This window comes from Ahaetulla prasina, chromosome 1, assembly GCF_028640845.1.
Source record: "Ahaetulla prasina isolate Xishuangbanna chromosome 1, ASM2864084v1, whole genome shotgun sequence".
Taxonomy (NCBI): domain Eukaryota; kingdom Metazoa; phylum Chordata; class Lepidosauria; order Squamata; family Colubridae; genus Ahaetulla; species Ahaetulla prasina.
The window spans coordinates 312288516-312303986 of record NC_080539.1 but is presented as its reverse complement, the minus strand read 5'-3'; the positions used below and the strand labels follow the sequence as shown (position 1 = coordinate 312303986).

The 15471-nt window shown below is 33.9% G+C and overlaps 1 protein-coding gene across 4 annotated transcripts in view; it reads left to right on the top strand.

Moving 5' to 3' along the window:
* Positions 1-15471, top strand: part of NOVA1 (NOVA alternative splicing regulator 1) — a 146618-nt gene that overhangs the window by 118664 nt on the left and 12483 nt on the right. For all 4 annotated transcript variants that reach the window (XM_058162180.1, XM_058162179.1, XM_058162181.1 and 1 more), the window contains one exon: positions 15464-15471. This exon is cut by the window's right edge and continues 12483 nt beyond it. In XM_058162180.1, the coding sequence (XP_058018163.1) occupies positions 15464-15471 (8 nt within the window). The remainder of the gene's footprint in view (positions 1-15463) is intronic.

Sequence of the window (15471 nt, the reverse complement as noted above, 5' to 3'; positions counted from 1 at the left end):
AAATACCCAGTTCTTTCAATCTGTCTTCAATGGATTTTTTTTACCTCTCTGATCAAATTTGTTGACTTTCTCTGATGAAAGGGGGTAAAGTGAAACAATTTCTCCCTGTCATTTTGAAATTATATTTCAATTGATGCATTCTAAATTAGAAATGCTTTTTTTTTTTTTTGCAGGCCCATCATACTGCTGACTCATATTAAGCTTGTAATTAATCACAATTCTAAGCTTTTCACACATACTATTACCAAGCTCACTTCATTTAATTTTTTTCCTAACTATAGAAGCATATATTTGTCTCTGTTTTTATTCTATTACTTTCAGTCCACTGTCATAACCTATCAAGATTATTTTGAATTTTAGAATATTAGGTAGCCCATCCATTTGTGTGTTATCTGTAAATTTGCATTTTTCCCACTTCTTAATGCAAGTCATTGCTGGTCCTAAAGTAAAGCTTTCATCACCCCCACTTAATATCATTGTAGTTTAATGAAAAAACTAATGATGAAACCCTTTGAATATGAATTTCAAATCAGCTATTGATGCACCCAATAGATATACTATCTAAACTATATTTAGCTATCTTGAACACTGCAACTTTGGAGTTTTTTTCCCAACAATGTGAAGCCCAAACCCATTTTAGCTCAGCAGCCAGGCTGGGCACACTTCATCATCAGCAGAATTAATAAGATAGCAAAGGACCACTGAGGAAGTGGAGCACAGGTCTGCTGGGGTCTTCTGGCGTCTTGGAGTGCCAGGGTACCTCAATGTTGTACCCCTATATTGCAAGTGTGACTGTGGTTGGGACTGGACTGTGCTGAGATGGCTGCACTTCCAAGAACGTGGCAAGCAGCCACAAAGCCACCTTATTAATGGGCTGCTTGCTGCCCCTGCAGAATGTAGGACAGGCAAAAGGACAGAGAGGGGGAGAAAATAGTCATTTGGGGAGACATGGAGACAATTCCTCATCTTAGTGAGCGTCGGGTTTAGGAGGCACCAAATCCAGAGTGGTTTGCATTGGGTTGGATACTAGATTGATGACTTGCAATTCTTGAGCTTTACTAGTCAAATGATGCAGTCACGTGGCATCTCACTTTACGACCGCATCATTAATGATAGCAATTCCATCCCAATTTTCATGAGTTTGTGACTATCTCTATTCTGTGCCTACACTGTATGCCTACTTTGGATGGAAAGCAGCAAAGTGGTCATAAGGCTACAGAAAGTCATAGCAGTTTGATCAATTATTGTTATGTAACTGTTGTATTCTTCATTGTAACTATTTTGTGAATATGAAATCTCCTAACATCCTAATTTTGTGAGAAAGTAAGCAGAAGATTCTCTGAATTCCAAGTGCTCCAATCAGCCATATAAATTTAGCAGCCTCACAGTGCAGCTTTCTTACATTAATACAATAATTAATAAAATAAATAAATCCGTATAGAAAGAAACTTGAAAAGTTCTGACGTACATTTTAATAAATTATTCAGCTGCTCTTTTATATGTATTAATAACATGGGATTTAACACATCTAATTGCATGCTTCTGGTGTCTGAGAATCTGCCAAGAAAAAGATATTAGCAGCCCTGATGTTAGGAAATCTTTAAATTGCTCATAATTAATGATGTGCAACGAATAAATGAAATAAGGCTCAGTTGGCTAATGTGCACACTATTGGAGCAGATAATCACTTCATACAAGCACAAATGGTATCAGAACCGTATCTTCTTCAAAACATTCTTTACTGTTAGAGTATCTCTCATCTGCCATTGCGTATCTGGCTTTCTCAGTAGATCTACCAAGTCCTACATTATAGTATGAAGAAAACAAATAAACAGAAGACTTTAACTAAGCACAATTAAATTTTACCAATCATAGTTATGAAATAGCTACATTATAAAAAGAGAAATACAGATACATTTATGACCACCATTTAGAGTTTTTCTACATTTTACACGAAAGAGAAAGGCTACCATTTAGTGTTTTTATACTTCTGTATCAATGTTTTTGTAATTACATAAATCCTAAAATCTGTTATAGTGTAGTAAAAAATCTAAGCCAAAAAAACTAAAATATTTTATGGATATTAACTTAGAGAATGAATTAATGATTATTTGTTCATCTATATAGATGATACCTAGGACTTCACTTACAAGGCTAAAATGTCTTCATGTTCTGATCATTTCACTTTGCTTTCAAGAATAATTTTGCTCTATTTCAATCTCCATAAATTGTCTTGTTTTATCTCAAGTGCTTACAATTCATTAAGATTTAATTATTTTTGTCTTTAAATAATTGCAGCTTAAACTTTATGTTCTCACCTTATCCAACTTCATGTCATAGCAGAAGAACTGGGAATTGAGGAAAGAAAAGAAAGAAAATGTCATATCATTTGAGAATCGTTATCCTTTGTAGACAGGAAGAGCCCATAAAGGAAACATCCCAACCTACCAAGACTGCAGTTCATCTAGAACAGGGGTGTCCAAACTTTTTGAAATGAGGCCAGATTTGGTGAGGTGAAAATGTGTGGGGGCGACCATTCAGCTTGACATTCTTTGAACTATTAACACTAAATGCAAATGAACTATTTTATGAAAAACTAAACAAATAACTGCACTAATGTGAAGTTCGTACCTCACCATTGTGGCATTTTCATTTGACTCATAGGCTCTTGTGAAAAAGCGCTGCTGTGCCGTTAAAGCAGCTTCCAGTTCCTTCCATTTTTTGTCGCGTTCGTTCCCAGTTAGCTTGTTATAGTTAGCATGTTTCATCTGGTAGTGCCTCTTGATACTGAATTCCTTGAAAACAGCCACAGTCTCTTGGCAAATTAGGTAGACACAGTGTTTTTGTATTTCAGGGAAAAAATACTCCAATTTCCACTTGTCCTGAAAGCGGTGTCCCTTGCTGTCAACTTTCCTTTTTTTAGTTACAGTCACCATTTTAGAAATGGGCACACAAGCTCACAAGGGCCTCACGGTGAGAGTGTTGACTCAGGTCTACTGCCATCTTCTGGCTGAGATGCTTTGCAGAGCAGGGTGGCTATGGAGCAGGAAGTAGCAAGGGACAGCTGTGGGAACCACTGTGTGGTGAAGGGAAAAATGCCAGCCAGCAGGGATGAGTGACAGGCTGAGCCGGCAGGGAGAAGAGGCTGAGGGCCACTCAAAATTTGAACACGGGCTGCAATTGGTCCCTGGGCCAGACTTTGGACAGGCCTGATCTAGAAAGTGGCTGTTAATTTTTTTTTGTTAACTATTCCTATTCCTCTTTTAATAGAAGCCCAACATAGCAATGTACTAGATTAAGGTTTCTTCACACATACTTGAATACTTGCATCGTGATGGCAAGTTTTATTGTGTTACATGAAGAGATGATCAAAAGTGATTATAGTACATGAGAAAAAAGATGGCAGAAAAGTAAGTTATGAAAAAAGAGTGTAATCAATGAAAAAAAGAATCTGGAGGTCAAAAGTGTGTACGATGTTGACAGAGAACGGAAAATCAAGAATACTAAGGGGTCTTTAGTGCTCTCTGAGCTTGGTTGCTTTCTTCCAGACATTTCATTACCCAAACTAGGTAACATCAGTGCTAGTACTAGCTAGTACTGTATCATCATATACACTAGTAACAGTACTGATGATGTTATCTAGTTTGAGTAATAAAATATCTGCAAGAAAACAATCAAGCTCAGAGAACACCAAGAACCTCTAATTTCAACCCTGAGCTACAAATATTCTCCTTTATTGGCAAGAATACTAAATAAGTAGGGGAAACACTTGAGCAAAAATTGCAATGAAGTTTTCAATTAATTGAAATTAAAATTGAACTTAAAAACATAAATCCAAGAAATGAGATTAATAATGTCTTGGACAATATTACATAACATAACATAACAACAACAGAGTTGGAAGGGACCTTGGAGGCCTTCTAGTCCAACCCCCTGCCCAGGCAGGAAACCCTACACCATCTCAGTCAGATGGTTATCCAAGATTTTCTTAAAAATTTCCAGTGTTGGAGCATTCACAACTTCTGCAGGCAAGTCGTTCCACTTATTAATTGTTCTAACTGTCAGGAAATTTCTCCTTAGTTCTAAGTTGCTTCTTTCTTTGATCAGTTTCCACCCATTGCTTCTTGTTCTACCCTCAGGTGTTTTGGAGAACAGCCCGACTCCCTCTTCTTTGTGGCAACCCCTGAGATATTGGAACACAGCTATCATGTCTCCCCTAGTCCTTCTTTTTATTAAACTAGACATACCCAGTTCCTGCAACCGTTCTTCATATGTTTTAGCCTCCAGTCCCCTAATCATCTTTGTTGCTCTTCTCTGCACTCTTTCTAGAGTCTCAACATCTTTTTTACATCGTGGCGACCAAAACTGGATGCAATATTCCAAGTGTGGCCTTACCAAGGCATTATAAAGTGGCACTAACACTTCACGTGATCTTGATTCTATCCCTCTGTTTATGCAGCCCAGAACTGTGTTGGCTTTTTTAGCAGCTGCTGCACACTGCTGGCTCATATCTAAATGGTTATCCACTAGGACTCCAAGATCCCTCTCACAGGTACTACTATTGAGCAAGGTACCACATATACGGTACCGGTGCATTTTGTTTTTTTGGCCTAAATGTAGAACCTTACTTTTTTCACTGTTGAATTTCATTTTGTTAGATAGCGCCCAATGTTCAAGTCTGTCAAGATCTTTCTGTAACTTGAGCCTATCTTCTGGAGTGTTGGCTATTCCTGCCAGCTTGGTGTCATCTGCAAATTTGATGAGTTCCCCATCTATCCCCTCGTCCAAGTCATTGATGAAGATGTTGAAGAGTACTGGGCCTAAAACAGAGCCTTGGGGTACTCCACTGCATACTTCCCTCCATGTGGATGTAGTTCCGTTGAGGACTACACGTTGAGTGCGGTTGGTCAGCCAGTTACGAATCCATCTGGTGGTGGTGCTGTCTAACCCACATTTTTCTACTTTATCTAGTAGTAGGTTATGGTCTACTTTATCAAATGCTTTACTGAAGTCCAAGTAAATTATATCGACAGCATTCCTCTGGTCTACTAATTTTGTCATTTTGTCAAAGAATGCAATAAGATTAGTCTGGCATGATCTGTTTTTGACAAACCCATGTTGGCTTTTGGTTATTACTTTGTTTGCTTCTAGGTGTTCGGTGATTCGTTGCTTGATTATCTTTTCCAGAATCTTCCCCGGTATTGAGGTCAGGCTGATATTAGTATTTGTTCTTCATAGAAACAACTATCCTTGCAATGCTTTCAAGTTGCCAGCTGCACTATATTTAATGGTTACAATATTTTATTTTTGTGGTATATCCCAGCAGCAATTTCCGCATGTTGTGTCCCAGGTAATATAGAATGAATAATTAAATAGTTACTATTTAATAATGTTAAATATGATTTAAGATTTGGAGGCTATTTGATATATCAATTATCATACTATTAAATATAGAATTAAGAGGCCCAACATAATACATCCTATTAAATTTAAAATATGGATGATTCTTTTTTAACATTCTATAAACTATAAACAAACTATATCAGAGAATGAGACTTATAATTATGTTTTTTTTTTAAAAACGTAAGTGAAACATCAGTGATTTTCAGTTGTTCAGTCCTATGTTTAATGTAAAACTAAACCAAAGATGTCCAACTTCTCTACTGTAAATGGTACTCTTCCTTAGTAATATAGTAATTTTTAAGGCAAAACATTATATTTACTATTACAATTTTTATATACCACGTTCTGGGATGCAAACCTTAGCAATGCAGTTTACAGATCATAAATAAACAGTAGAAACTACAGCAACTATAAAAAATATCTCTTACAAACAGTTAATGGCAATGACTGCATATGGGGAATGTAGCTGGAATAGATTCAGAATTTTTTTTTTGTCTATCTTCTTCCTGCTGTTTTCAGCAAATCTTCATTTTCGGAAATTTCCAATAATGGTATATGTAGAAAGGAAGATAGTGACATGCTCATGGAGGCTGTCAAGCACAAGAAAATCAGAAAGTCCAGGCAATTCAAAATAATAAAGTTTTATTGCAAGCATGTGCTCTCTATAAGAATCTGAACAGCCAATGGTCAAACCAAATAGGTGGTAGATAAGAGTAAATGGAATTCAAGGTGGGATGGACTTAGATCTCTTGTGGGTATGAAATGACTCGATACTTATGACATGCTTGATCCATCATTTGGGCTCAGACTGGTCATCTCCTACATCAGGTCAACCACTTCAAATGTAGTGTGGGGGTGATTGGATGATCAGAATCTACTTTGTTAAAAAATATGCATTATTGCACATTGAAAAAGAGTAGCATTTTGATCAATAATCATAGCCATTAGGTTGACGTTAACTACCCAATCAGCCCATCTCCTCCAGAGAGAGAACAGATAGATATATTGTTATTATGTTAGACAAAATTATCACTCTTTGTCTGAAATAGCTGCAAGGGCACTATGTGAGAATGTGCAACATTTGGGTCTTTCATATCAAAAGGTTCACACAATCTATCCAAGGCCCTTTTCAACTGCAACTGTAGAGGAAACTGTCAATATTGCAACTATATTACAGAACCATCCTCATAGCACACACATTTGCTCTTTTGTATGGTTTATTTACACAAAATGCTGTGTCCTTATATTCTGCCGAAATTCAACAAATCACATAGACACTGTTTGTGGGTAAATATATTGTGCTATTGACATGAAAGTGATGCTGTTTATTATTAAAAAAAAGAGAGGGAAAACTCATTGTAAAGTTTTACAGACAGTTATATATTTTCAATTACTGATATGGAAAAGAAATAGAGATAAGCAATAGTGTATCGAAGTATAATAATAATTTTAAAGAGAAAATACAGAGTTCATTAAATTCTCAGGGCAGTTAACTAATGGGAAGTACTTTAATTTAGGAGAAAAAAGCATTACAGTTAAGTCTGTTCAACTGATAAAAATCTGAAGAGAGGGGATAAGCCTCTAACAAGCTCTGAATTGGCTCATTTCAAGATCTGCCTACTACTGGAAAGTCGAATAGCCTTTCACAAGTTTTCTTATTCTTTTTCAGCCACTTCTCTTCTCTTTCATTCCCCTAGGCTTCACTGTTATATTGGGTCAGTGACAGAACAGCAGCCAACAATTATTCTGTAGAATATTGTTTGTATCACTTTATCCCTAAAGGGATACCCTTGAGTATATCAACAGATTATCACATTTTCTGCTAAACTGCTATATTGCCTTCATTTTATTTTGTGAAAAATATATAAAGACTAGAATTTCTGAAATGTTGTTTGTAAAATGGTGATTTTTTAAAATAAGATTAATTTAGAAAAAAAATGATAACCTAAAATGTCATTTTCTAGTTTACTTTCCTAAATAAATTATTATTAAACAACTTTACATTATTTTCCAAAGTAGAATGGGAAATAATACCCTTCATCCCCCCCAAAAAATTAGAATAGTAGAAAGCAAATGAACTGTTGATGTTAACAATGTAATAAATCTTATATAAACAAATTAATATATTTATTTCATATTTAAAAAGATTGCACTAGTGACTCAGTAATTATGTGTGTGTGTGTAAAATAAATTCATTTATCAGATTAACCATAGAGTAACAATAATAGCAAAGGTTAAATGCATATTATTCATTTTGAAAGCCTTCATTGAAGAGCTTAGAATCACAATAGAAATATATTTTCAAATATAAATGCATATTTTAAAAATAGTTTATGGGCACAGAACATTTTACTTTTTTAAAACAGTGTTTTGATATTATAGTCTCCAAAATGTTCATTGCCATTGTCTTGCTAGACATCTGCTAGAGAGATGCAAGTGAGGCCAGAAAACTTCCCAGTTATTTTGTGTGTCTGTGCTTAGCAGGGAATAAACCTATGTAATGGATAGAGTAGGTAGGTAATGGTTTCTAAACATATCACGAGAGCACTGGATCTATAAATCATTGGCTCAAATTGGCAACGACCTTTGAGGTCCAGTATTTTTTTTCCTGCCTTTGATATTGGGTATTATGGGAAGAGAATCTTAGGAGACAATGGAAAAGAGTACTTTTTCCACACAATTTAATACTTTTAAAATTAAAGCAAATTAGATTACTTTAATTCTTGTGCTGTGGTAAAATCATTGTTAATTCACTTTCTTTCAAGTTTCCTGAAAACAGAAATTCTTTCTCACAATAAATGCTATGTATCTTTCATTCTTGAATCCAAACCTACAAAATGCATGCTTTTATGTTGCTTGGTTAATTAAGAAGACAGGAAAGCTGTGCATATGCATTTTCTTTAGCTATTAATAAATAATTGATTTTTTTGAAAAAGTCAAACAGTATTGACTTTTTTCATTCTCAAACACATGGAAAATATTCTAGGTTATCCATTGACATTCTTTTCTTTCATAAATCACTTGTCTACCCAACAAGTTTTTTTCCAATTTTTTGGGGGGATTGGGGTTGGGATGGCAATTGTGGCTTCTGTCCATTATCAAATATTTAAAATTGTGAGTAGATATTTATGAAGCCATCATGAAACTAACAAGAGAAATTAAGATGAAATTTGCTAATGCAGACAGTTTGCAAAATCATTAGCAATCGAGCAAATTGTAAAGACAAGAATAAAAGGGAATGGATGTGATGTGATGTGCCCAATTTTGGCTTCTCCCAGAGGATCCATAAAAAAGAAGGGAAGGGAAGGGAAGGGAAGGGAGGGGAGGGGAGGGGAGGAAGGAAGGAAGGAAGGAAGGAAGGAAGGAAGGAAGGAAGGAAGGAAGGAAGGAAGATCGAATAGCAATCAATCTCCAAACAACTAAACTTTTCCCAGCAATCTGATATTAGAAACCCTAATAGTGATAAGTGTTTTTCTCAGAAATAAACTAGACTTTAAAGGAGTAGAATATATAAACTATTCCTTTAATTTATGAGTATTCCCTCAACTCACAGGGAAGAACCTTTAAAAAGTTTGCATTCATTTATAACAAGATAAAATGTATGAACCATTTAATTAATAAAAACTTTACGTTCTCTGACTGGACAGATGAATAAGCATACTCATTTCACTTTAGCAATAGCAGTAGCACCTAGACTTATATACCACTTTACAGTGCTTAATGCCCTCTCTAAGCGGTTCACAGAGTCAGCATATTGCCCCCAACAATCTGGTTCCTCATTTTACCCACCTTGGAAGGATGGAAGGCTGGGTCAACCTTGCTCCTGGTGAGATTTGAACTGCCGAATTGCAGGCAGCTCACAGGCAGCAGAAGTAGCTTGCAGCACTGCACTTTAACCACTGTACCACCGAGGCTCATAAATAAAGAACTTCATGATCTCTTTTAATTACAAATTTTCAAAAAATGTTCAAGACCATTGTCTGTTCTCTTTTTGATAATCTTACCTAGATCAGGGGTCTACAAATTTGGCAACCCTAAGACTTAAAATTCCCAGAATTCCACAAGTCTAAAAGTTACCAACTTTGGCCCCTGCTATATATGATCTAGTTGGATCACAAATAGAGTAACTTTAATTAGTGAAAAACATTTCACAATGTAGTTCTTTAAAAAAAAGAAAATGTATCTATAAACAACTCTTCAGGTTTTAATGTTTTATTCATCAAAAACTTTGATAGTCAAAGAGAATCATTTTAAATAATTTGCTGGAATGAATATAGGCCATATAATTCTATGATGAAATTGCTGTTCAGCTAATTTATTTTTGGTTGAAATAGAGCATAACTTTTACAAATAGATTGTGCCACCACCAATTCCACAAAGCAGCAATAAAAATTAATAGATTTAGCTCGCTAGAGAATAACGTTTTTTAAAAAATCATGACAGGCATCATTTTCTAGAAACTTGTACTTTATTGTTTTTAAGACATTCAGTTGTTCTGAGAAAAAGCTGTTAATGCATTTGTTGGGAGAATTACAACAGATTATTGCTGATTTCGGAGTATAATGATGTTCTTGTTTAAAAATGGATTAAATATGGTTTTGAGCATCCACTTTTATTAAAAATTACTTTAGCAACTAAAATTGCATCGTCTCCTCATGGAGAACACCCTCTCTCAAGTTTTCTTCAGATGGCAAACAGTGACATTAGACATTCTGCTCTTAACCAGTCAATGTCTTAAAATATGCTACCATTTTGGCCTAAATATTTTTACCAGTCTTACACTAAATGTACGAATCTTGCCCTGGTTATCCATAAAGAAGAAAAAATAAATCAGAAATATACAGTATCCTTCTTAATAATGCAGTTTAGGAGGGGAAAAACAGTTTCTCTTACAAAGTAACAAAATCTAGTCAATCAATCAATGAGTAGCATTACCAGCAACTGTTTGACCATCTATGTCAAACAAATGTTCCTTAAGTGTGGCCTTTGCTAGCTTATAGCCCAGAGATAGTAAGTAACTGGGGGAAGTCCTAAGAGAGAGAGAGCTTGTTGTAAACTGCTTGTTTCTACCCACTTTGAAATCTGTCCTCTAATGTCAGTGGCATTAAGCCTATAGGGAAAAGTGTCAGCTTCAGTCAGTAGTGTAACACAGCTTGCCGTCACATAAAATAAATAAAACCACATATCACCTCCCATAGAGTAGAGTTTAAACTTCCAAGAACTGATTTCTGATATAGCCAACTGCTCTACAACTTTCTACTAATTTTGGAACAATAAAAATATATTCTCATAACATGAGTATTTTGGTAGAAAATTATGCCAATGTCATATTTTAATTCTTGATTTTGAAAAACTTAATTATACTGAATGCTTTTAAACTTAAATGAATGTTTGGGTACATTGTATAACAATATTTCATATCTGATCACATTTTATATTACCAAATGTGTGAATTAATTTTATATATTGCACATTGAGCTTTAGTACTTTGGATTCAATTTCAAAAGTGTGTGTTTGCACACGTGAGAGTACAAATGTAATACTTGTCTGGAGTTCTTCAGAGTAGCACACCTTTCCTTAAAATTTTATACCTGCTTCTGCCAGCTTCCATATATTCCCAAGTAATTATGTGGCTACTTTAATAAGATGCAGGCAAGTTCTTCATTTTCATCTCTGAAGTACTTTTTTGGAATAAAAACCAAAATATTGCACAGCCTTATTGTATATTTCACTGTGCAGGCAGCCACATTTATTATTATAAAAAATTGAAGCACATAAATGAAGCAATTCAGAATTCATCAGTCGCTTTTGCAAATGTAATTTGAAAGTTATGAAACATTAATGTGTGAAGTACAAAGTGCCTTTAGACCATGGAATAAAAACAAATGGAAGATACAGATTATATTAAAACTATGCATCAATATAGTGTGATTTCACTAGTCAAAATATGCTTATTACACAAAAAGTATTTGTATATTTATTTTGGGGGCAAAAATCTAAAATGTGCAAGAAAAAACATGAAAATGTACAATGTATGCACAAGGTTTATTTCTTTTCAAGTAGATATCAAATTATTCTAAATGAGATGCCCTCTTCACTCTCTTTTTATAGCATACAGAGATGGCAGTGGAAATATAGTTTTGATTCATTGTTTTTATTATTTCTACTTAAATGTATGAAATCTAACTTTTTGCATGGATTTGAATGATAGTGCTGTTTCATATGTGTAGGCAGTAAAAGGCACATTTGTTTTTCACAGTTGGAAAAAGCTTTCTACAGTTTGAAAGCTCTGTCATTTTTCAGTGTTTATCATAAATTTCCGAAGTAAAAAGCTGCTTAATGAGTTGCAATAAAAGGCCTCTCTCCCTTCCTTTTTTTTCCTGCTGGTTTTGTAGCTTCTGCAGCATCCACACCTTGTTAGTCAAATCCATCTTAATGCTGTGTATGGTAGTGATCTTACTCCAAATATGATCTCACTCCAAATGCTATCTATCCTAATAAGGGTACACAAAAAACAAGTGATTAATTTTAAAAGTGGGTAGAGGGTCACTTAGGATATTCTAACACTTGTCTGGGACAAAATTTAGAATAACTCAAGGGTTTCCACATTCCATCTGGAACAAAACTGTCTACATGTGCTGGCTAGAAGAAAAAATATGAACTCATAATAAGCACTTGCTGTCTACAATTCCACTTGGGACCAAAAGAAAATATTTAGAAAAAAATATTGGTAGCATTCATGCAACAGTGGCCTACAACTGTCTCCATTTAGACAAGGACATTGTTATCATCCACTCTATACTAGTATAAGATACTCTAGGTGAGACTTGGTTCTACAAACCCTTGAAAATCTTAAACCTAAGAATCTGATCCCTAAGAGAAATGTTCTCTAGAAGAAGTTAAAGAAGTTAGCTAGTATCAGTTCCACTACATCAGAGGTGTCAAACTTGCAGCCCAAATGCATCATGTGCTGGCCATGCCTACCCCCGTTTTAGCAAAGGGGGGAAAGGTGTGATACTTCACATGACGATAACTTGACGCTGCAAGTTTGACATCCCCGCACTACATAGACCAGATCAGGAAATCAATTCCACAAGAAGACAAACTATTTTTATTGAGACTGATTTTAAAGAATCTTCCAGGTGTGATGCCTCCTGCTCCTGCTTTTATAGTTCAGTGAATTAGGGTGGTATCTGCCTAATCTGCTTTTAAATCCTCCTGGACTTAAAAAAAATTTCCAGTCCCTTTTCTTTAAATAATTTCTACACATCTCTATCAATATTAGTGAATTAGAATAAGAATCAGTTTATAGATTTCCATTTAATGAAGAATAGGTTGACTCAGCCTTCCATCCTTTATAAGGTAGGTAAAATGAGGACCCAGATTGTTGGGGGGGCAATAAGTTGACTTTGTAAATATATACAAATAGAATGAGACTATTGCCCTATACATTGTAAGCCGCCCTGAGTCTTCGGAGAAGGGCGGGGTATAAATGTAAACAAAAAAAAAAAAAAAAAAAAAAAAAAAAAAATAGGCAATATATTCTTAATAAATTATATTGATTAGTAAAATCAAGTTTCTGAACTGTGTAAATCAAATAAGATGAAAAATAAATTATTACATGTCATTGCATTCAGTCTTCAAAGAATACTACAATAAATGTTTCGAAGCATTGGTAACAGATTATTACAGGACCTCAATAATTGCTTCAATAATCATATCAAAAAAATCTCAAATTTTGAAATGGCCAAGTTTTTAATGTGCATTGTGGTTTTCTACTGTACTTCCCCATGTTTCAAAGAACTTTTCCTAAAGATTGGAATGAACTTTAGAATATACAAAAAGCGAATAATGAAGTGTATTATGGGGAAAGATTTTTTTTTCCAGAAATTGGATAGAAAGTTTTACATATAAAACATGTAATTCGCTAATTCAAAGGATTCTTTGTATTTCTATCAAATATGTCTATATTTGGCTCCTGAAGAAGCTAAAATTATACTTACTAATTTGGATTTTTTTTTAATACTATCTAGCAAACATTTTAGGGGAAAGAATACACCTTTGTTATGCAATTTCTTTTGTGCTAACTACAGAACATAATCTCTGAATAGACAGGGAAACAAACTCTGACATTTATAGGAAAAAAGTCCAATCATTTTATTGACTTTGTTTTATTTTACATTTTCACTTAATTAATATCAAATATAATTGGTATAATTTGTCAATCATACATTTAATTACTTTATTCTGTTATGTTAAAATGTACAATTTATTAGCAATTTTGGTAGGCCAAAGAACCTTTGGCTCAGGCATCAAAATAGGTGGAAGAATAGAGAAATCAAGTTCATATTAAGATGTTTATATGGAGACTACACATTACATGGTGTAGAATGGTGGGAAAATAGAAATTAAATATATTAATTATGTATGTATCTGAGTTCTCTCTGTCTTTCATTCAGACCGGTCACCAATGCAACTGTGTTGCTATTAGAAGCATAGTATAGTACCTTGAGAATACTGTGACCACTTGCGGTGACACTTTAAAAATTGAACCATGTGCAGACATCTTTTAATAAATGTGATTTGTTCTGCCTACATTAATATGTATCCCAAGCTTAACTATGAAAAATAATATCCTAATATTTCCATGATGTCAAGAGTTATTGAAAGTCGGGTGGCATAAAAACTTCATAAATTATTACTCTATTGAGAATGAGCTATCCATAAAACATGCTAAAAAGATATAGGAAACGTGTTAAAATGGAAGATAGTCACTGTAGTATAATCTTAATTTAGATCAATGTAGTGAGCTAAGTCACATTTGCAAATTAGAAGAATGATTTGTTCTTGATTAACTCAAGTGTTATTGTTTTCAGAGGAAACTTAGTCCTAAGTACAGAGATTATGATCCATTTTATGATTTGCATACAATTTCAGCATGTGTTGAGCTACATCTTACATAATTGTTGTGTATTGATATACAATATGCTGCGTATAAGTATTCTAGGCCAGTTAATTTTAACACTAAATTCTGTGCAGTTGATTAGGAATTGAACAAATGTAATCACAACTAGCACGTATGTGAGAGGGGAACCTTTACCTTTACCTTAATCATAGATTAGATTTGGCACAGAAATTTCCTACATTATAGGAATTGCCTTCAATAACATTCTTCTGTTGGAAAATGTTTGTCTGGGCTCAAGCCCAAGTAGCATGTTGAATTCATACTTGCATACTTTATTCTGATTAGAGTGGGATATTGGTAGGTAAATATAAGTATCATACAGATATCACACTTTTCTTACTGAAATATAATTGCATAAAAACCATTTTTAAACCATGTGAAGCTATTTCAACATGAATAATTAAATTTCTTTAGTTTAAATCATTAGCTAAGAAAAATGAGAAATTACGTAGAGAACTATTTCCCCTGAGATTTGACACAAATCCCCACGTTTTCTTATTCTTTTTCATCCTAGATTATTTGTGCAGTTTATTGAGTATAAAGGATAACTATCAAGTAGGGGATTTTTGTTAGAAAATACCAGAATAATCATTTTATAAATAAATAATGACCATAAAAATAATGAACTTAAAATAATCGATTAGAGTAGATACATGTCCAATTACTTTTTCTTCCATTGAAAGGCTTGCTAATTCACTGAAGTATTTGTTTACAGAAATGCTGTTGAGTTATGTATAGAATGATGACCAATGATTTATTAGAAGGTGATCTATTATTGAGTATTTGATGAAACATGAACAAAAATGTTATAAAATAAGTTTATTTATTTTACTAATATAATTTCAATTTATCTAAGTATTTCACTGTTAAATGAGCTCCAAGAATTCTGTTTTTCCTACAATGACTATATTTTTCAAAACATATACCATTTTATGTCAGAATTCATATAAATAGTTAAAAGTATGAGCTTGATTCTTAATTTGTAATAAAATAACAATCTTTTGAGTTTTTCCACTTATTAGGGGCAATAAAGAATTTAACTATATTGTATGTGCAAAACAGAAGTATTATTCATATATTTTTTTTTAATTACAGGTAAAGAT